Source organism: Erpetoichthys calabaricus, chromosome 1 (assembly GCF_900747795.2).
Source record: "Erpetoichthys calabaricus chromosome 1, fErpCal1.3, whole genome shotgun sequence".
Lineage (NCBI taxonomy): Eukaryota > Metazoa > Chordata > Cladistia > Polypteriformes > Polypteridae > Erpetoichthys > Erpetoichthys calabaricus.
The window spans coordinates 313,593,970-313,618,487 of NC_041394.2; the positions used below are offsets into that span (position 1 = coordinate 313,593,970).

The 24,518-nt window shown below is 38.4% G+C and overlaps 1 protein-coding gene across 2 annotated transcripts in view; it reads left to right on the plus strand.

Moving 5' to 3' along the window:
• The first annotated feature begins 5,776 nt into the window (after window positions 1-5,776).
• Window positions 5,777-24,518, plus strand: part of LOC114663691 (thioredoxin reductase 1, cytoplasmic-like) — a 119,210-nt gene continuing 100,468 nt past the window's right edge. The window contains exon 1 of one of the 2 annotated variants that reach the window (XM_051929035.1): window positions 5,777-5,907. Coding sequence is in view for 1 of the 2 variants with exons in the window: in XM_028817605.2 (XP_028673438.1) it covers window positions 7,098-7,176 (79 nt within the window). In the remaining variant the exon portion in view is untranslated. Of the gene's footprint in view, window positions 5,908-6,540; window positions 7,177-24,518 lie in introns of those variants that run through there. The other variant, XM_028817605.2, reaches the window with a different exon arrangement.

Below are 24,518 nucleotides of genomic sequence, written 5' to 3' on the forward strand. Positions count from 1 at the left end.
TGAGGGGCCCTTTGCAGAAAACTGTGGTGTCACCTTCAAGGTCGGACTGCAATGTCTGCTAGACTCCTTTTGGCAAAGCAGAAGCAAGAAAGTGCCAATACGGTGCATCCGCCCAATTCAATCCCTGAGTAGAGTACAGACCAGGAGCAACGCCATGCATTGGTCAGTTTAAATGCTTGCGCAGCTCTGTAAAGTGGTCCCCACAGACAGAACATAGACAAAGTGGACATTGTACACCTGTTCTTTTCAGTACAATACTTAAAACTTTCAATTAATTTCTTGGCCGCGTAAATATTCAACCTGTAAACGTCAAAGCTATATTCAATAAGTTAAAGGAAGCCATGATTCAGTGTATATTGTTTTTAAACCCTGCAAAACTTTGTAACAGTACAAGATTACACATCAAAGTGTTACATTCAAATATGATTGAACCTACCATTTTTATAAGATGTTCTACAGGGTGAAATTATTTTTATATGCAAAATTCCAATTATTTCTACTAATTACCTGTTTCAGTTCAAAATAATACAGTTTCCTGCAAATTTCTGTTTTCCAATGACCATCAACAAAGTCAAAGTCAGTCAGTAGGAAAAGCAAGAATTGATTTAAAGCACGAATGTTTTACTCATGTGCAATTGTGTGTAGCACATTCAAAAGTATGGCGCTCCAGTGAACTAATAGTAGTAGCCCATTGTTAAAAAAAATAAAATTAAATAAATGAATGAATGAATAAATAAATAAATAAATAAATATTGCATACAGAAAAATAGTTAGATAGTACTACTGATACATCCATTTAAGTGACAACACTATAACTGAGGCCCATTGTTTTAGAAAATGTCCCAGATGCAGTTGGGTAACCCAATAAATCCAGAATAAGCCAGGAAGGTTATAAATATAGAAAAGGTTTTTTATTAACAAACTAATACATGAAAAGATGAGCGATAATTGCAGGGAATTTAGATTATCAAATAAATAATAAAACAATAAATCTGCTGGCCCTCTATGCCCTATCTAACAAGTGTTGATCTACTATATCGCCCACCACAACAATGACTCACAAAACTTTGCTTTCATCTTCTATAACTTTCCCTTAGTCTGTGGAATAACTTCCTCTTGCTATCATTCACCTGCAGAGTCCAAAGCAAATTTAACTGAAAGGAATTTTTTAACTGCATCTAGAAATCACTTCCAGGATGACCACTGGACCATGTCTTTTGGAACTCCAGGGGCTGTCTCTCCCTTGGCAGCCTAAACATTCTTTGCAGTTCTCAACCCCAATTAAAGTGCCAGGTAACAATATAGAAGCCTGCTCAATAAAATACATAATAGGAGGGCCCTGCAACATCTATTGCACCTCCCTGCTAAAAACTATTTGCATGTTATGTAATGTCCCCCACTATCCTTACATTATTTTTATTCCCCTAAAATGTCTATTTACAAGACTCCATTCATTATTAAGTGATGTATTATCTCTAAACAATTGAGAGTCTATGTCAGGCCTTCTGTCCGGTTCAAAATACATTGCATTCCCAATCCTGACTGGCAATAGCATTAAAGTGATAAGAAAGTATACAGTTAACAAGTAGTAAAGAACAAAACTTAAATTAGAGGACTGTGGAAGAAAATTATGAATACAGACACACACACACACACACACCCCAGCACCCCTAAACCACCCCCAACTGGAATGCCCGGATTTAAGCAATAAAACACAGACAGGAGAAAGCATCAATCGTTATTCTTTATCTAAATTTGTGAAGAAGTAACAGGTGTATTACATGTTAGCCACATGTTAGTCACATGCTACAGGAGAAAAAAGTGTCATCTGCGCTATATTTATACAATCCATTGATTAGGTCATTATTCTTTAAAAGGAATTCATTATATATTCGGAAAACTTTTAACATGATTGGTTACACCTAGTTGCTATCGGGACATGGCAGATGTTGATACCTTACATGACCACAATTTGATTGATAGTCCTGTCTGCTTAGGATGTACATGACATTTTAAATGCATTATTTTTTTATTCTTATTTTTATTTTAGGAGATGTGTGAACTTCGCCACTTACATCTTGTTTTCCAAAAAGTAAAGGACAATGGCCTAATTAATTTTATGATCCAGCTTGGTACAAAAAACAGGAAACTTAGTACTATAGAAGAATGGTTATGCCATAAATATAACATTTTCTCTTAAGTGATTATATAAAGTAATAAAAAATACATTTATCATAGTGAATAATAAAATAACAGCGTCAGATTTTAAGTATAAGCTCAGATGGATATGAGACTCAGACATATTCCAGGTGCACATTGGACCAGGGTTCAAATTCAACTCTTACAGGACTGGATGTTAGACCAAAGCCTTGATGATTACAAGCATTTTAACAAGATCCAAGTTGCTCCTGAACAGATGAATATGTCCAGGTGGAAGAAAACAGAAGAGCAGAAAGTCAAAGCATACTTTTGTCTTCAAGAGGTACCTGAACTTCAGTAGCTTCAGAACAGTTTAGCAGTTGTAAGAAGCTCATTACTCGGCTTCAATGAGAACTGAAATTATCAATAGACAAGCTGAAGCAGTAGAGTAACAACATGTAGGGATGTATGAAGACAGACACTGGAGTTTTGGAGGAGTAAAGGTGTACCGTGTCTAAGATGACAAGCTATGTGCTTTAAAATAGATCCTGAAATAAAAGTGGCCAGTGTAGGAAGTAACAGAGGAATGATGAGGGTAAAATGAGCATTCTGGAGAAGCTGGAAAGGTTTGGATAGCAATTGCTGGGAGTCGCATTAAGAGAGAGTTCTAGAAGCAGAGCCAAGAGAACACCAGTAGCAATATCAGAACATACAGTATATCGTTGGGATCCAATGTAATAGTTTGAATTCTAGTAAAGAAAAAAAAAATTTTACATTGAAAAATTATTCTGCCAAACTGGGCTTTCAACATGCAACTAGATCCTACTTCATGTCTTCCAAGGTTGCATATGCAGTGTGGGTAAGGAAGGCAGATGTTTTCAAGTAAGGCTGTTATAGTTATTGATCATTACCTTATAAATCTGTAATTTACGCAGTAACACTTGATAACACTCTTTGCTTTATAAATCAACATAATCAGTAACTTTTATGTCTTTTGTTTTCACATTTGTTTTCTCTGCCCCATTTGCCCTTATTTTAAAACATAAGAACAGGCTAGGTGTTTTTTAAAATGTATAAACAGTGCTACAAGTTAGAACACCATTTTATGTGGCAAATTAATATATACTATGACTGTGAATAAATTATTCAACTTGAAAAATACATAACTTATACTTAAAGTACAGTACTTCTTTGGCATACTGAACACACTGTATAAAATGTAACCATTGTTAACAAAGGATCCTAATACATTGAAAATGTTCCCCTGAAATCACACACAGTCCAAAAAGAACTCCCATGGGAGAATAGAGAATGTGACTGAATGTAGACAAGAAATACTGTACAAAGTGAACTTTATCAGTTTCTATTGAACATTACTATTAAAAGATAAACTAAGAACAGAGAACACTTTATAGAGTTTGAGGAACATTTTTCTTTTGCAATAAATTAATTGTTTTAGGGTTTTGTTTAAACAGCAAAAATGGCAGGGAATAACCACACCTAATAAGAGCCTGCAATGCACTTGTTCTTATGCAACATTAATGGTGGCCACTTGATGACAGAAATGAACAATGCAAAACAGCAATGATGTTTTTCATTGGTGGGAATGGTGGGCCTACAGCACAGTATATTGTCATGCTTTCAATGCTAATCACATTGACATTTCTCTGTTTTACTATATTCTTAACCTAATTTGTTTATTTATGTACTGCATGTAAATGATCTTATTTTACAGCTGGAAGCTTGTGCCAGCACTCTACACCTGTACTAAAGGAAGAGTGCTACACAAAAAGTAAATTGAATTTAACAGAAATATCACTCCTTTATTATTCTTTATTTCAGAATGCTTGTCTACTCACATCACTAATTATAAGCTCATATCTTTGAAAACTAGTGAGGTAGCCTTTTGCTTTTATGCAATTTGAAATAATTAATTGATAAAATGCATGAACCTAGCCTTTCATAAATGATTTATAGTGTGTATGTGGTAAAAGATTAAACTATCCATCTATTTTCCAACCTGCTGAATCTGAACACAGGGGTCTGCTGGAGCCAATCCCAGCCAACACAGGGCGCAAGGCAGGGAACCAATCCCAGGCAGGGCGCCAACCCACCGCAGGACACACACACAAACACCCACACACTAAGCCCAATTTAGAATTGCCAATCGACCTAACCTGCATGTCTTTGGACTGTGGGAGGAAACCCACGCAGACACGGGGAGAACATGCAAACTCCACGCAGGGAGGACCCAGGAAGCGAACCCGGGTCTCCTTACTGCGAGGCAGCAGCGCTACCACTGCGCCACCGTGCCGCCCAAGATTAAACTAATATAGCATAATTGCATATTTTAAGCTAATGGATATGACTTTTAATAGAAAATGACTATTAGATTAGATTAGATTAATTTTATTAATCTCAAGCAGAAATTTCAATGCATGTAGCAGGAAAAACATAAAAAAGATACAGATTCACGGCAGAAATTATACAATCAATCAATCAATTTAGAGTTGTTTTCTCTTTATGTTATCCTGTGAGGTCATTCTGTGTCACCGCCACTTTGCCAAAGTACTCTGCAGCCTTATTTAATGCTTGAAAAATTGAAGGATACCTACGCAATAAAGATACTTGCTGCATTCAATCTTCATCACAACTATATAATACTGAATTACTTTATCATGCTTAAGTGCTTTAGAGTACCCAGATTGGCACTGGTGGTCTTTTGACCCAGAGAATGTAGAGATTTATTTTTTAAGGACCTTCACTAGCTGGAATTTTTGTTCCTCTCTTCTCTATGGTAGTATCAGACTATAGCAAAAACATTTTAAATTGAACATTGACTTTTAATTTATAACCAAAATGTTTTAATAGAGACTTACATATGGATTCTTACACTGCACCTCTTTTATAGCTTTATTTTTTCTTTTACTACTTGAAAAATGCTTTTACACTTCTGTATGAAAATATGATATATAAATAAATATTTTGTTGTTATCTGCTGCCAGCATATGTCAGTGAATCCTATTAAGTGCTTCAATATTTCTCAGTTTACAGTTCTCTTGGCCAGGCACTGTCTCTGTGGAGCTATCATGTTCCCTTTATAAATGGGTGGGTTTTTCTCTAGGTAATCCGTATTTATCTCAAAGACAGACAGACCTGTTGCATTGATTAGTATGTCATTGAGTCCCGTGATGTGAAGGAATCACATACTGAGTTGATGCCTTGTTCCCAATATTGTCCTGAACTGGACTTAGCTCTTTTGAAGGTAGATGAGATGGTAAGAGCACTTTTTGTGAATTAAGTAACTGTCACAAGCTATGCCTAGTCCTTTGGCAAACACTTTCTATAGTACTCCCCTGACCAAGAAATGGATTAGGCAGGCTTAAGAATGTTATGCTACACCTCATCCTTTCTGTAGTGGAAACTAACCTAATTATCTTTGTATGTATACAGAAACATACTAAAGCTGTTTGAGTCTCTTTTAAGTTGGAACACTGTCATTTTAATAACTTGCTGAGGACCACACAGTGGGTCAGAGGCAAGGACTGAACCTTCTGCGCCAGAGTCCTTTTTCGCATCCACTGTACCAAGACTTACTTAAGATGGTCACCTGCCTCTTGCAGGTAACTGACTAGTAGCAGAATTCTGTCTATTGTCTCTCCGCGCTTGCGCTTAGCTCTGGCGCTGCTTTTAAAACGCTGACTTACCTAACTCGAGTGCAAGGCAACCGACGGTACAGAAGAGAGAATCCCTAGTGAATATTTAGCGGTAAATATTATTCATTACTTCTCACCATGCTGATAATGACCAGGCTTTAGCGAAACCACGCTTAGTACAGCGCGCTAGTTGCTAGCAGCCCTGCTCCTTACAGTCCGTTACTCGGTTCTAGCTGAGCGTTGAGACTCACGACATCACAAAGACCAGTCATGCTGCGGTAAAGACTGTCACTCGTGCCTATTCTTCACCAAAAACCACATTGCAAGATAGGATAAACACAATATCATTTCTGCGTTGGTTGCCACGAAATAACATCCGTTTTATTAGTCTATTAATTCACCTATTTTCAAAGTTATCTAATTCAGTTCAAGTGTGTGAGAAAAGCCAATGGCTGTCATGAGACTGAAAGTGGAGGAACTGGCATTCGTAGCGCTTGTGTGGAGCTGGGAGGCAACAGCGTCGAACACCGCACCCCGCTCACGTTTCTAATTAAGTTTTAACTTTCGTAATTACGGGTTGTTTGAGTACTTTGACCAGAAACATGGCAGATTTGCAAAGGATTTATCCTGGCAGCGACAGGAGGACAGATCTTATAATATCAGTCAATATCTGCGCAGCTACTGCGAACCTCGGCAGATCACGTGCGCTCCTTTTGCCAGGTGGGCGCAGGGCAGCGTCTACCGGATCAACGACCCTGAATTCGCAACAGTCGTCTCTTTCAAGTGTACTTGTGGGAGAATATATTTATATTTATATAAACGTGCCTATTGTCTGTTTGTGCTTATTTGCTTTTGTACAGAAAAGTAGCACGAAGGACGCATTATGAAAACTGGTTAAAAATACCAAACACCTCTGTTATGAAACAATAATGGCAAATGTTAAACTGCAGGTGTCGCCAGGTCTCTGCGCATCTTTATCACCAAGGATTTTTTGAACCCTACTTTCAGATCCTCACTGTCCTTAGTCTTTTTTTTAGAAGTTTTGAACTTTGCTCTTCACATATTTAATTATTTTTAAACCATGTTTGAATTTAATGTGTGTCCTCGATGCCTAGCACGGAATCAATATCTTTTGTACTGAGACGAGTCAACGCGCAGACGAAGGTACAGTGCATTTTAAACGGCCGGACTCCAGGACTAGAGGAAGCGGCGCAATACACCTGGTGGGGCAGCCTCGACTCGCGGTTATCACTTCTGTTTTCGTGGAACAGTGGACCTACGGTATGATAGTCACCCCGTGGGATGGGGAATATAGTTCGTAAAGGGAAAAACGTCATTGTGGACAAAACTCAAATGAAAGGATTGTCAAACTGGAAGGCAGGTAAGCACAGCCGGTAGACAACGTGTGTATTGGGACAATCCCGCAAATCTCCTCCCCATCAGTTGAAGGGTGGCAACGCGCTCCTGATCTATTGCCCATTAAGAGTGGAGTCCAGTTTCATGGAACTACCCGATTACTGGTGCAGCAATTTACCAACATTAAACAATATGCTTGGTTTATCTTTGAGGATTTTCATCATGATGTGCCCAATAAAGTAGTAACTAAATGGAACCCGTGGCACTAGTTGTCAACGCGCGTTCCTTCCACGTTATCCCTGGATGCACATTGTAGTTGTGCTGTGTTCGTTCCGTTTAGATATACATGCTCAAGTGAAAATTGAAGCATCGCATTACGATATGCTCTCCCACTTTCTGTCTTCTTTTCAAAGTTTTGCCGTGTCTGATCATTTCCCACTCCCTGAAAGACGAACAAGTTTTGGTGTGTGTGATTGTTTAACGAATGGCGTCCACTCCGGGGATTGTACCATTTTTCTTGTTTGTGTTAGTCTTTTGAGGCGATAATATTTCACCTTGCAATGCGATAATGCCAAATCCACATTCAGAAAATTAACTAATGAATGATAACCAGACAGGTATAGTAAATAGGAAACCCCATTCATCGCTGCATTCTATAGCCGTGTCAGTATTCCTAAAGAACCAACGCGTGACGTTCTGGGTTACTTATGAGAACAGAAAGTACACTGTAAAAAAATGTTAAATGTATGGTAAAGTACTGGCAGTTGGGTTGCCAGAATTTTACCGTAAAAAAAGGTGACAGTATTTTTAGGTCTTTAAAAATGTTATTTTTACGATAAAAAACTGGCAGCTGGGTTGCCAGAATTTTACCGTAATAAATAAGGTGACAATATTTTTTAGGTCTACGGTATAACTTTGTAGTAAATAACTGTTTTTTCTTTACAACACATTTCAACAGAAGGGAATGTTTAACCATAACCAGAAATCCATGCACTGTAATAAACATGTCAATCAATAAACCATTAGAAACTATTAACAGGGTCAAACCCCACACTTTCTGGTGGGGAAGTACAGTTTGCTTTTGTGGTGTATGGTGTCCTACAGGTGTGCCCGCTTATCGATTAGCCTACAACCCACCACAAATCAGCTTCCATACCGTCAAAAAAACCTTCAGCACGCAGGGAAAAATACGTCTGCTAACTTTGTTTAAGTTTTTTTCCCTACATGCGGTATGCGGTTCACTAGGAACAATATGGTAAAAGGGGACGTTTCCTTATGCAAATAGCCTAACTTCGGTGTTACTGAAACAGCACTTTACCGTTTTACATTTTATAGTTGCTTACCTTCTCTATTTAACAGTTTTACACTGTAAAATTAACAAAAGATTTTTTCAGTGTACTGTAATTGAATTGCAGCAGTAAACGGTATGTAGCATATTTTGAAGGTAGAAAAATATCGATTTTACAGAACTTGGCTGTAAAAATAATGAAATGTATTGTTTAAGATATACAGGTAATTTTCAGTATAGGGAAAGTATGGTAACTCATTTTTTCAGAAAAGGTATTTTACGTTCACCATTTACAGAAATTTTATCGTTAAATTTACTGACATTTTTTGTAGTTTTTATGCACTATTGTTCTAGCGCCCGTTATTGTAACGGGCTAAATGACTAGTTTTGGATAATTTGTTTGTTTACATTGCTAATTTTGTTGTACAGGAGGCAAAGAAAAAGATTCTTCTTTGATGTAGGATGGGAAACAAATGTGCCAGTGTATAAAAATGTGTTATAAATAAGCCTCCACATGCATACAAAATCCAAGGCATTCAGAAAAAAATCAATGTAGTGAAAATCTTTGACTTTGTTTCTAAATTTTTAAAGGTGTGGGAATCCCTTGTACCACAATGCAACTAAAGGGGTAGATCTTTATGCAGATATACTGTAGGTAGTCAGGTAGATTCTGTAAAACTTGTTTGTTTTAAGTTAAATCAACTAAATTTGACTGTGCATAGTGAAAATGCTGCGGTGGGTTGGCACCCTGCCCAGGATTGGTTCCCTGCCTTGTGCCCTGTGTTGGCTGGGTTTGGCTCCAGCAGACCCCCGTGACCCTGTGTTCGGATTCAGCGGGTTGGAAAATGGATGGATGGATGGATAGTGAAAATGAGCATAGCATTAATGAGTATAAAAAGTGTTAATTTTGAGTAAGAATTCAAATGTGTTAATGTGACATCTAGGAGAATTAAGTCAATGCAATGCAATATCAACAAACATGATTATTTCAAGTTATATTAACTTAAATAAAGTGAAAAACTATTTTCTTTTTCTATAATTTACCAAATTCATTTCAGGCTCATAACAACCAGTTCCTTTGCTAACATCCATCCATCCATCCATCCATTATCCAACCCGCTGAATCCGAACGCAGGCTCACGGGGGTCTGCTGGAGCCAATCCCAACCAACACAGGGCAGGAACCAATCCCGGGCAGAGTGCCAATCCACCGCAGGACACACACAAACTAGGGCCAATTTAGAATCGCCAATCCACCTAACCTGCATGTCTTTGGACTGTGGGAGGAAACTCACGCAGACACGGGGAGAACATGTAAACTCCACGCAGGGAGGACCTGGGAAGTGAACCCAGGTCCCAAGGTCTCCCAACTGCGAGGCAGCAGCGCTACCCACTGCACCACCATGCCACCCCTTTGTTAACATCTGTTTACAAATTCTCTTAATCAGCCAGTCAGTTAAATGACATGTTGTAAAAAGCAGTCAATGGCATGCACTGTCACAGGGTGCATTATAATGCCAGCAAGTTATAATATCAGACTGAAATAACAAGTATTGCATGTATGCTGTGTCTCTTATATCCTGGCAAAGCTTCTTCTTATTTTTCTGCTCTTCATTTCTTGTTATTCTGATAAAAACCCTGCTCTTCTTATATCATCTGGTAAATGGAGTTTGTATTACTTCCCAGTTCTACTTTTACAAACACTGTGATCAAGATGCTTTTTCCCTTAAGCTCTGCTGACAAATATGCCAAGATCCATGCTAAAAATATACAGCACTCTCTGTACCAAATCATTAGTAACTGGAGTATAGCTGTATTCAGGATCTCTAGGGTGATTATGTTGTTGTAGTGGAGAGGCTTTTTTTACTTTTACAGAAAAGAACTGAACACCTTGAATATAGATAGCTGGGTGAGTTGCAAAAAACATTGATTAGACGTGAACCCATCTTGATTTTAATAAACTTGGCTCACCATCACAAATTGTCCTAAAGACACAGGATTTTAAACTCCCAAGATTATAGGTTCAGTTCTTGTCGTTTACTCAATATATAGCTTTGAGCAAGTCACTTAACCTGCCTGCATGGCCATTTGAGAAATACATGTAAATAATTGTATTATGAAGTTTTGCTTGTAGAGCACCTTGGGATAGTTGTAACCCTTAGAGAGGGACTATATATACTGTATAATGAAGGTTGTCTTTATGCTGAGTTGTAGTGCAGTTCAAACCCCAATGTATTAGCTTCTGTCATCTGATTAATTTGTATAAGAACATAAGAAATTTGATAAATGAAAGGAGACCTCTGCGGTGGGTTGGCACCCTGCCCGGGATTGGTTCCTGCCTTGTGCCCTGTGTTGGCTGGGATTGGCTCCAGCAGACCCCCGTGACCCTGTGTTCGGATTCAGCGGGTTGGAAAATTGATGGATGGATGGAGAGGAGACCTTTCAGTCTATCAATCTTTTTTGTTTAGCTTAATAGCTAAGCTGTCCCAATATCTCATCCAGATTCTTCTTCCAGGTTGTTAAGGTTTCTACTTCAACTACATCAGGGCCGTTCTTAGGTTTTTGGGGGCCCTAGGCATGGGGCGTAGGTAGAAACCCCGGCCGGAGCTGAGGATAAATTATGAAGTTGCAAAATGGACCTCAGATGAGAGATTTATGTCCCTGCCACTAGTGTTAGGGCTAGAACCTTCATCTTTGCGAGCAACAAAATTCAACAGTGCTCCTCTTTGTTAAGCAATAAAAGCCTGTTCAGTGGCTTTTTTCTTACGTTTAGCAACACCAGACTGATGAGCTTGCTTCATTTTCAAACAGGGAGGACAAAATCAAGTTGCGTTATTAGCTAATGATTACTCACTTGTACATACAAAAATACTGATGGTACAGTAGACCATAGGCCAGTGTTCTTGATTATATCAGTGCCAGATAGAACTCGTGAACATGTATACACAGACTAATGATAATGCGACTATTCGACGGAAAAGATAGCCTACATGTACAGTATAATTATAGCAGAGCAGACGGAGGGATGGAGCAAACCACCCACTGTCGAGTCGCTTTGTGGAGTGGTTTTTATCTTCCCAGCTTCGCTATTTATAGAGTGATCGATTTGTTGCACAGACGCTTGGAGGCAGGCGAGGTGGATGATCAGTGTCCTCCCACTGGGGTCCCACCCACCACTCCGTCACCTCGATTCTGCCTGTCGTCGTCACTGTTTCCTCTTTGCTTGTGCGTAAACATGATAATTCCGCCACCAGAGAAAATTTGTACTTCTGAAATATATGGACCTGTAAGTTGTAGGCTATTTGGTTAAAAAAAAGCGCCCGGCAGGTCCCCCTTGGAAGTGGGGGCCCTAGGCGGTTGCCTAGTTTGCCTATGCCTAAGAACGGTCCTGACTACATGTTTTAGTAGTTTGTTTCAGATTCACACAACTTTTTGCTTAAAAAAGTGCTTTCTGGCATACATCTTAAATACACTTCCATTTAATTTCCACTGATGTTCTCAAACCCTTAAGGGAATTTTGCTGTATGTACTTTATAACTGCCTTTGAGAATTTTGAAGACCTGGATTAGGTCCCCACACAGTGTCATCCGCTTGAGACTAAACAGGTTTAATTCTTTGAGTTTGTCATAGTTTGACATGTTCTTAAGTCCTGGTATGCACTTGGTTGCTCTCCTCAGCATGCTTCTATGTCTTTCTTGTAGGGTGGCAACCAGAACTGCACTTGATACTCCAGATGCTATCTCATTTCTGCATTATATAGCTTGAGAATAACATCCCTTGATTTATAATCACAAGCTTTCACAATATAACCAAACTATCTATCTATCTATCTATCTATCTATCTATCTATCTATCTATCTATCTATCTATCTATCTATCTATCTATCTATCTATCTATCTATCTATCTATCTATCTATCCATCCATCCATCCATCCATCCATCCATCCATCCATCCATCCAGCTAGAATTCTCATATCTGTCTTTACAATTAAAATAAATGTATCTTGTGGAAGATGACCCAGACAGACACAGGCGGACACGTTCAAATCACCCACAACACGTTTATTATACATTCCTATTATTTACAATTGGGCAACACAGCCCCAAAGTCCCCAAAGTCCTGGGAAACAAACAATGCCTCACTTTTGTTCAGGCCGCCTCCTTGCCTCCTCCAAGACCTTGTCCTTCCTTCTCTCCCAACTCCAGCCCTTGAATGGAGGGAGGCGGCCTCTTTTATAATCATCCAGATGTGTTCCAGGTGCCTCCCGACAATCTTCCACCGGCACTCCCCAGTGTGGCGGAAGTGCCGGCTGCGCACCCGGAAACACTCCGGGTGTCCCCGATCCTCTTCCCCCCAGCACTTTCGGGTGTGGCGGAAGTGCTGAGGTCCAAGATCCAAAGGCTTTGGGGCGTCCCCTGGCAGTGACCACGGGCCCCTACAGGCTTGAGCTTCAAAGCTCTGTACACATGGTCCCCATAACCACCAGGGCAGTCGACCCCACGTGGTCTGGGGGAAGCATAAGCCCTCCTTTGGGGTGTCCCGGCCACCTGTGACAATCTTCTTAATTCCTTCATTTTCTGATCCTACTTATTTCAAAACCCTGTCAAGATGTATATGTTATTAATACTAAACATAAACACATTTTTTCAATATTTTAATACTATAATGAGTAATACTATAATATATCATTTTAACTTTTGTTCAATTTTTTTTATAACTTTTTGTTTAAATGTTTACTTTTTTATTTTTGCAGCTATTAAATTCCTTAAAATGTGTACAAATCTCTTACCTGTGCTAAATAATACAAGAGCAAGAAATAAGAAAACATTTGTGATATTTTGTCAATGTTTGACTTAGCTAAATGTTAATATCAAACTTAATTTTTTCAGATTTTTATTCTATGCTGATTTATCGTGGAATATTTAAATAAAACAGTATAAAGGTTTCAACTCAGCTCTGTAAACATCCCTGAAAATTGTGACTAATTTGCATTCTTTATTCATGCTTAAGTATAGATACAGTATATCACGAGCATGCAAAAAATAAATTTTTTAACTTTTTAAAATGTAAGAGTTTAAATATTTTGTCTTCTCTGAGTTGAGGATATGGGCTCATATTTTATGGCTTCTTGTGATAGTGTATCTTTCTCCCTTTCTCTGTGCATCTTTGCGTTTTGGTTTTGAATGCTATGAGCCGAGAGATACATTTTATTGTATTACAATTAATTTGTTGTATTTCAGTTGAAACATTTTGTATAAATCTCAAGGTCAGGGTTACTTTATTGTCTTCAGCAACTCTGTACACATACATAGTGAGATGAGACAACATATCTCCATGAGCCATGGTGTAACATATAGCGACATGCAACTAAGTGCAAGTTGTGACAGACCTTGATACTGGATGATGATAAGCTGTTGTCACTTTTCTAGTGGTGCAGTAAGGATGGCATTGTTCATATTCCGGGTCCTCCCTGTGTGGAGCTTGCATGTTATTTCCATGTCTTGCCTGGGTTTTCTCCAGGTGCTCTGGTTTCCTCTCACTGTCCAAAGACACGCCCTAGTGTGTGTTTTTTCTGTGATAGACTGGCACCCTTTCCAGGGTTTGTTTCTGAATTGCATTCTATGATAGCTGAAATAGGCTTCAGCAACCCTGGTCTGGATTGAGCAGGTTAAAAAAATTACATGACTTTTCTTTCTGTCAGCTGGTGGTACATGTCATCATTATGTGTGAAACTTCTCTCTCCATATTACATTTACTGGAAATTGTTTATGTGTGACATGCACAAAGCACAGTATGGCTTTTCATATCACTTTCCTAAGGAACAGATTACTCCTGGACCCTTAAGAAACTATCTATCTATCTATCTATCTATCTATCTATCTATCTATCTATCTATCTATCTATCTATCTATCTATCTATCTATCTATCTATCTATCTATCTATCTATCTATCTATCTATCTATCTATCTAATCATACCTTAATATATTGTATTGTCACCAAGGTGCACATCCTTGAACATAATACATTTTGTTATTCACATATCTGTAGAATATGATCCATATATAATTTAATTAAGGTTGCATCTTAGGATATAGCATTATGGGGTATACCAGACACAGTGCATAAGACTGACATCTGTGTACTCTCCTGAATATACTTTACTTTAAAGATATTTTTACAATATTCTCCAGGCACCATTGAAAGAAAGACATTGTGGTAAAAACTCAATAAGAGTTTTCTTTTTTCTTTTTTTTTAATACAGGAGGGATTCATTTAACTTTGTTACCTTTAAACACAGTTAGATGCCCACTGTACAAAGTGATCAATTGGATAAGTCATGCTTCAAACATAGTATATGATATGGAAAGAACTTAACTGGGGAGTTTTATTGGCATGGCTACATAGACACAGGCATTATATTAACCCAAAAATTAAAAGGAAGTAGAAAAAAATGGAATTTGAAAAGGAGTCCGGCATATGTTGAGCTTTTCCCTGTGAAAGAAGGTTATGACCTTGCACACTTCATGGTGATGGCTACCTCTATGACAGAGAGAAGCATCACATGAAAATAATACTCTGAAAGATGTTGGCAGTAACATGATCTGAATTGTTAGCTGTCTAGAGTGGCAGATTTTATGGTTGCCAGCCTCTTTACTAAATGAGCGCCCCCCATCCCCCTCCATGTGCTGCTATTCAGCAACAGTCCACAAGCACTGTAATATTTGGCACTTGCTGCAGTTTCATAGTTTTCAAACCAAGGGTCCATCTGTGTTGTTGGCAGCCCATCTGTCTGCCTGTTGTTTAGCCTGTTCATTAAAATGCAGACATGTGGCAGAACTTTGCAGACACTATGGTTTTGTGTTTCCTCCTGCTATTGTTTTCAGTCTGGCAAGCCATTAGGCACTCTGAAACTGAGCACAAGAGTTGAATTTTATCTTAAACTACTATGAGGGTTGGCATTATAGACTGGGTAACAATGATGAATCTATATTTAAAGCTGGCAAAGCATTCACATTTTCCTTGCCTGATTTTACAGATAATCCATGCAATATTAGGAAGTAGGTCACTGGTGATTTTAGTATAATTTTTTAACATTGTAAAAATAAACAGAAGAATATTAAACTCACTGTTTAATTTCTGTAACCAGAGAAAATGGAAGATGCGTGTTGTATGGCTAGAAGTCAAGAAATTGTCAAAATATATCCCCTTCTTCCTGCTATTTGCTGTGGTGGAAATAGATGCTTCACAGTTTTGTCTTTTGGTACTTGCCATTCAGTTGTTCTCTTTTTTATTTAAAGACACCAAAAGGATATATATTGATTATTAATAAATATTATTGGAATACAAATTTTAAAAAGGAAATTGATCTTTCCTTGTTCAGTTAGTGTAAAGTGCATGTTTAATTCCTATGCCCAGGTCATTCAATTATAAGTGAAAAGATAAACAATTGGTATAAAGCTGTAAAAAAATTAAAGCTATGAAAATAATATAAAAAAATTATTTTCTACTGTAAATGATTGATAACATATTTCTATGATATATATACAAATGAAGCTTGTGAAGTGTTGTTTAGTGGGAATCCCTATTGGTAGTAGAGAACAGTGTTGCAGAAATCCATGTTTATGAGAATATCTCCATGTCCATATGGCTGCTGCTGCAGAAGTGGTGACAAGGCTGTAAAAAAGATTGCAGAAAATTAAATTAAAAGGAAATCATATCTTTTTTACCCTCCATACATCCATTCATTTTCCTAACCCTTATATTATTATTATTATGGGGTTTTTTTTTATTCTTTTTTGGCATCTTCAAGTGTTGTCATTTGGAAGCTTGGTTGCTATGATGCCACACAATGGCAGGAGGTGAAACTACATGTATATTTATTTGCTTGTCATGTCATTAAAGTGTGGTCATGGCAGCATGTGTTTAGGTATGTATGTATATATATATATATATATATATATATATATATATATATATATATATATATATATATATATATAGTTTATTTTGCTTTGAATTGATTGATCCAGATGGTTACAGCATGATCAATTAATTTTACAGAAGTCTCTGTGGGCTGCATGGCAGTAGCAGTTTTTTTCTAGTAACCTCTGCTGGCACCTAAAAGTTGAGAATTCATGGGGTTCTCACCCACTCATTGGTATTACTTGTTAGGGCACAAGCAGTGCTGGACAAAATATAGATCATAGAACTGCCATCCTCTAGTGGTTGCCATGTGTAGCAAATCCTAGGAATTCCTTTATACTAATATAAGGTCACTTTTGGGGGAATTTTTCCATCTTCTGGCCTGAGTTCTCTCCATCCCCCACTCATAAGTCTCCCTTGACTTATGATGAATAATTCCAACACTCCTCTTCTGAGTATTTCCTCTGGATTAGTCAACTCTTCTCCATATTAATGATAAGATGCAATAGTAATAATGTAGATATTGTTGAGCTGTGCCAGGTTGGGACTTGAATTACAGACACAGACAACAGTGGGCACTGTACAGCTATTAGCGCTGCTTTACATGCCCCCCCAAAAATGGAAGAATGTAAGATATAGCAAGAACAGCCCACATTTTATTCTTGGAGACTTTAATGACTGCAAACTGAAGACATCTTTGACTAACTTCTTACAGCATGTATTCTGTCCCTCAAGGAATAAGAAAAACTCTTGATTGTTGCTACAGTGCAGTTAACGGGAGCATACAGATCAATAGCCAAAAACTTTCACAAGGCTCTTTTGATCATGTTGTGTTTATCTTCTCCCAATTTAGAAGAGATCCCTGAAAAGAGAAAAGCTACACAATTAGGCTCTAGAGTGGACATTCTGGTTGGTGACTACAAGGATGCTTTCAATGTACAGACTAGGATCTGTTTAAGGATCAAAGCACAGATTTACAGAGCCTTTCTGATGTCACTAGCTGCATTGTTGTGTGTGAAGACACGCTAATCTTAACTAAAAATAATTTGGTCTATCCTAACAACAAATCCTAAGTCAAAATTAGAACATTAGAAAACTCTAGACCAGAACAGGCCATTCAGCCTTCAGCATTCAGCAGCGGCCCTAGCACTGACCCCTGTGGAACACCACTCTTAACATCGGCCAGTTCTGATGAGGTTTTTCGCACCATCACCCTCTGCTTCCTGTGTCTGAGCCAATTCTGCACACATCTAAAAACATCACCCTGAACTCCCACTTCTTTTAATTTGATGCCCAACCTCTCATGTGGCATCTTATCAAATGCTTTCTGAAAGTCCAGATAAATAATATCATATGCTCCACTTTGATCGTATCCTTTTGTTGCCTCCTCATAGAATTCCAGCATGTTAGTAAAACACGACCTCCCTCTTCTGAACCCATGCTGACTGTTCAGAATAACTCCTGTCCTTGCCAGGTGTTGCTCAATCTTATCCTCAATAATTCCTTCCATTAAGTTTCCTGTGATGCATGTTAAGCTTACTGGCCTATAGTTGCTTGGATCTGCCCTGTCACCCTTTTTATATAATGGGATGATATTTGCCATTTTCCAGTCCTTTGGAATCTCTCCAGTGCGCAGTGACTTCCTAAAAATATGTGTCAAGCATTTATATATGTACTCACTATCCTCCTTAAGAACTCAAGGGTAAATATTATCTGGTCCTGGTGATTTGTTTGATTTTAGCTTATTTAATCTGAGCAGCACTTCTCCCTCTACAATTTCCAAATCCCTCAGTACCTCCTTAGTAGTCCCTGTTACCTCTGGGAGGTTATCCACTTGCTCACTTGTAAACACTTCAGAAAATGTTAGTTTAGGGCATCCGCTATTTTATTGTCTGTATCTTTTAATTCCCCTTTACTATTTCTGATGCACTTGACCTCCTACTTGACTGTTCTTTTACTGCTAAAACACTGAAAGAATCTCTTAGGGTCGTCTTTCGCCTTATCTGCTATATTCCTCTCCAACTGTCTTTTAGCCTCCCTGATATCCTTCTTAATGGTTGCCCTCATGTTCTCATACGCTCTACGATTCACTTTGCATTAGTCTAATATGCCTTATAAAGCAGTTTTTTTCTTTGCAACTTCTTTTTTAAATCTTTATTAATCCACCGTGGAGTTTTTTTTAGTTTCCTATTAATTCCAAATTTAGGTATGCATCTGTCCTACATTACATGTAAAACATTTTTAAACCTGTTCCACTGCTCCTCGACTGTCTCCACACTTAAAAAGCTTATCCCAGTGTATCCTACTTAGACATTGTCACATCTGCTCAAAATTATCCCTACCAACAACAACAACAACAACATTTATTTATATAGCACATTTTCATACAAAAAGTAGCTCAAAGTGCTTTACATAATGAAGAAAAGAAGAATAAAAGACAAAAAAGAAATTAAAATAAGACAACCTTAGTTAACATAATAAGGAGTAAGGTCCGATGGCCAGGGTGGACAGAAAAAACAAAAAAAAACTCCAGAAAGCTGGAGAAAAAAATAAAATCTGTAGGGGTTCCAGGCCACGAGACCGCCCAGTCCCCTTTGGGCATTCTACCTAACATAAATGAAATAGTCCTCTTTGTAGTTAGGGTTCTCACGGAGTCACTTGATGCTGATGGTTATACAGACTTCTGGCTTTTAATCCATCCATCATTGTTGGAACATCATGGTGCTTTGGGTAGATGGTGGTGGCACAAGCCACCACCAATAGGACACCGGAAAAGGAAACAGAAGAGAGAGTAGGGGTTAGTACAAATTTTGAATGAATAGTTATTATAATGAATTGGATATACAGAGTGTCAGGGTTAAATTACAGTGAAGTTATGAGAAGGCCATGTTAAAGTAATGTGTTTTCAGTAGTTTTTTAAAGTGCTCCACTGTATTAGCCTGGCGAATTCCTACTGGCAGGCTATTCCAGATTTTAGGTGCATAACAGCAGAAGGCCGCCTCACCACTTCTTTTAAGTTTTGCTCTTGGAATTCTAAGGAGACACTCAGTTGAGGATCTGAGGTTGCGATTTGGAATATAAGGTGTCAGACATTCCGATATATAAGACGGGGCGAGATTATTTAAAGCTTTATAAACCATAAGCAGAATTTTAAAGTCAATTCTGAATGACACAGGTAACCAGTGTAGTGACATCAAAACTGGAGAAATGTGTTCGGATTTTCTTTTCCTGGTAAGGATTCTAGCAGCTGCATTCTGCACTAACTGCAAACGATTGATGTCTTTTTTGGGGAGTCCTGAGAGGAGTGCATTACAGTAATCTAGCCGACTAAAGACAAACGCATGAACTAATTTCTCTGCATCTTTCGATGATATAAGAGGTCTAACTTTTGCTATGTTCCTTAGGTGAAAAAATGCTGTCCTAGTGATTTTATTAATATGCGATTTAAAATTCAGATTACAATCAACGGTTACCCCTAAGCTTTTTACCTCCGATTTGACTTTTAATCCTAATGCATCCAGTTTATTTCTAATAGCCTCATTGTATCCATTATTGCCAATCACTAAGATTTCGGTTTTTTCTTTATTTAATTTGAGAAAGTTACTATTCATCCATTCTGAGATACAGGTTAGACATTGTGTTAGCGAATCAAGAGATTTGGGGTCATCAGGTGCTATTGATAAATACAGCTGTGTGTCATCAGCATAGCTGTGGTAGCTCACGTTATGTCCCGAGATAATCTGACCTAATGGAAGCATGTAGATGGAGAAGAGCAGCGGACCCAGGATAGAGCCTTGTGGAACACCATATAGAATATCATGTGTCTTTGAGTTATAATTACCACAACTAACAAAGAATTTTCTCCCTGCCAGGTAGGATTCAAACCAGTTTAAGACACTGCCAGAGAGGCCCACCCATTGACTAAGGCGATTCTTAAGAATATTATGATCAATAGTGTCAAATGCGGCACTCAAATCTAAGAGGATGAGAACAGATAAATGGCCTCTGTCTGCATTTACCCGCAAGTCATTTACTACTTTAACAAGTGCAGTTTCTGTGCTGTGATTTGTTCTAAAACCTGACTGAAATTTATCAAGAATAGCATGTTTATTGAGGTGCTCATTTAACTGCATAATAACTGCCTTCTCTAGAATTTTACTTAAGAAAGGCAGGTTAGAGATGGGTCTATAATTTTCAAGAGCAGAGGGGTCGAGATTATTTTTCTTAAGTAGGGGTTTAAATACCGCAGTCTTAAGACAGTCTGGGAAGACCCCCGTATCTAATGACCAAAGTTCAACTTAACAATTTTAGTCTTTGTATCTGTACTCTTACAAATACTGAGAATTGTATTACATTATGGTCACTTGACCCTATTGGTTCAATCACCACTACACCCTCAATTCTATCCTGATTATTACAAAATACTAAATCCAGACAGGCTTCACCCCTTGTTGCTGCTTTAACATACTGTGTTAGAAAACAGTAACTGATTACTTCTAAAAACTCCTGCTCTTGTGCTCCTCCATCTACAAGGTTATCCCAGTTAATATTTGGTTAATTAAAGTTCCCCATAACTATAATATCTTCCTATAAACTTGCCTTTTTGATGTTACTAAAAGGATGTGTGTTGAAATTACTGTCTGAATTGGTTGGTCTATAACACACTCCTAAAATAAGACCTCTTTTCCTAATATTTTCCAGGCGAAGCCACATGTCCTCACTAAGATGGGTCTCATCATCCTACTAAAGAGGACTTGCATTTAAATCCTGTTTGGCATAAACAGCAACCCCACCTCCTTTTCTGTTCTGTCTATCCTTCCTAAAAAATGTGTATCCCTCTATGTTACACTCATCCCCATCTTTGTTATTTAGCCAGGTTTCCGTTATTGCTATAATATCATAATTATGCTCTGCTACATACAACTCCAACTCACTTACCTTATTTTTGATACTTCTAGCATTAAGGCAAGCTATTTTTAATGTGTTACTCCTTCTACATTTAAATGTTTGCTTAGAATTTACATTACTATGCATTTTTATTTCAACACCATTGTTTGTTCTTCCATGTATAGATCTAAACCTGGTCTGTCCTAAACTCCCTGCCCCCCCATTCCCTAGTTTAAACAATCCTCGACTAGCTTACACATACGCCTCCCCAATACATTGGTGCCCCTCCAGTTCAGATGTAACCCATCACGGCAGAACAGGTCCCATCTGTTCCAAAAGGAGTCCCAATGCCCCATAAACCTATACCCTTCTACCCTGCACCAAGATTTATGCCACACGTTAAGCCTTCTAATCTCCTCAGTCTTACCTGGACTGGCGCGTGGCACAGGCAGAACTTCGGAGAAGACTACCTAGTAAGTTCTGCTCCTTAGCTTGGCACCAAATCCATTTAATTTTGGATTGCAGAACTGACAGACTACCCTTATGTATGTCAATTTTTCCTACATGGACAATGATAACTGGATCCACTCCCGCTCTGGCCAAGGGCTTATCCACCCTTCCAGGGAGGTCTCCCACCTGTGCTCCTGGAAGGCAACATACCGTGCGAGACTCTCACTCTCTGGAGCACACCTGTGCTTCAATCCCCCTAATGATTGAGTCCCCAACTATCACTACTTCTCTCTTTTTGGGAAATTGTTTTGAGGTGGCCCGTTGGGGCTCCTCATCCCTGCCTACCACCTCAGATTTTCTTAGAGACACCGTCCAGCTCCACAAGGACATGATAACGGTTTGACACTTCTATTTCTGGGGTTGATGCCCCCGGACAGTGTGCACCCTTTACCTTACGCCTTGTGACCGTGACACCCACCTATTTCTACCTGTCTGGTCTGGAATCTGTTCCCGTGCCACCTTGGGGGTGCACACTATCTCTTTAAAGGCCACCTGGGCCAAGTCCGCCAATCCTCTATTACAACGCAGGTCAGCCAACTCCTCCTTCAGTTCAGCGACCCTGAGCTCGAGGTGCTTTATCAGCTGGCATATCTTGCAGATGTAGCCCTCGTAGACAACTGGCTCTTCCAAACCATCATCTAAAACGTCCAGCATCCAACAGGACTTGCATTGCACTGGCCTCATTATTAAAATTTGATTTGGGATTAGTAAACTGCCTTAACTTTTTTTTTTTCTCTTAAAATTAAGTTTCTTCTTCTATCGGCTGCTCCTTAACTTAAATGGTAACACTAAGATCTGCTACAGATATTTTATACCTTCTGTCCCCTTAAGCTCCTGTACTGTTCTCCCTCTCAGCTGCCTACTATTTGTCTTTCTATGAGGTTAACTTTGCTTTTTTTCTGTCTCTTCTCCTAACTGCGCTCCTCTTACTTATAAGCGCTCCACTCGCACTGTTTGTATTCCCCCATATTAATGAACTCTTACGCTGTCGCCCACTTAACTGCTCTACCTCTGGACTGCTAAAGACTGTTTAATCATAAATAAATAAATAAAACTTTACTACCATATTTGCTTCCACAGCCCCTTGTGCCTGATCGGCGTCTTAACGATGGCCGCTTACCTGCGCACTGCTGAGCCTTTCCCCTGTTACTGCTTTGAAGTCAGCAGTGGCCTTTTTTTTTCCTTTAAACTAAGGAATCACTGTTATATCCATTATATATGTTATATCCATAATATCATTATTATATAAAAAGAATATTGCTTTTACAGAAGGTAGTACTAATGAGGCATGTGCTGCACAGAAATTTTTAAAACTTGAAACAAAACAATCTAAACATGATTAATAACATAAAGTTGAACAGAAATTGCATTTGAGGCCTGCCTGCCAGGCATTTAACTGTCAAAAAGTAAAAAAAACAACACAAAAAACCCATGGTTTCTAGTTTTAATACTCATTTTGAATTAGTAAACTAATTTTTCTTAGGATTTAAGCAGTTTGATTGTACTGAGCAAGTGCTTTGCTTGAAGTAGAAGGTTTCTGATAAGAGAAAGATATTTTTGGTTCACAGGAATGTGGAGAACATTTTAAACAAATTAAAAACAAAAATCCTGGGCCAGGCATTCTTAATGGAATTCTCTTGATAGCTTGTGCAAAGCAGCTAACCTCCTTTTATCTAATTTTCAGGATATCATTATAGTAGCAGGAGGCCACAAAGCTACGGAAACAGGCTACAGTAATTCCTGTAGCTTAAGACTAAAGACCCAAAACCTTAAAACACTTCAGACAAGTGGTTGTGATATCACTAGTTATGAAATCATATGGAAAACCTATAAAGATGAAGCTGTTAGAGAAAATTCAGGCTTTGTTAGACCAACTAGCCAAAAAATTTCCTCTATATTTGCTTGTGTGAACATCTTCACTTGCGTCTCTTCACTTTTAAGAGTGTTTCCATCAAGCCTGATTCTCAGATTCTGTCATTATTTTCAAGGTGCCTTTCTTGTCTCCTGTTCAGTTATATATTACCCATCTTTGAAGGTGACTCTCTCAGGGTGCCTCCTATGCCTATACTTCTCCTTGGGCATCTCATACTCACACTTCCTCTTTCTTCGCATCACCAAAGCCAAAGTAATCAATTACACCAAAGCCAAGCTGACTAATCAGATTGCTCTGAGGGACCGGACACACAGACTTTTTATACGTTATATACGTTATACTATACGTTATATAGTAGACTTCACTTTGCCTACCAGGCTAATAGAGGACACCATTGTTACTTTGCTTCATCTCTAGTATAACTACATGGAGGTCCATTTTAGCTTTCTGTTTGTAGACTTCTCATTAGCTTTTTATACCATCCAGCCCCACATTCTTGCAGAGAGACTTCTTAAAAGTTTTTCATATGGATTTTAATTTGATATTGAGGTTAATTGACTTTACAACTGACACAACTCATAGAGTGAAAGTCAATGGTTGTTGCTCTGACAATGCTGTCCTCATCCACAAGGTCCCGTCAGCAGTGTGTTCTTTCACTTCTGTTGCACATTCTCTACATTAATTGTTTTTGTAGTAAATTTCAAAATAGCTTCATCTTTAAATTTGCTGATAACTCTCTGATTGTAAGCCTACTTAATGAGAATGAAATAAGCCATGGTCTGGAGAGTAGTTAATTTTGTTAGCTGGTGTGATGAATCTTTTGTAAAAGCTTAACATTATAAAAACTCTTTCTCTCTGATCCTTAGCTGGCAACTGGAAGTGG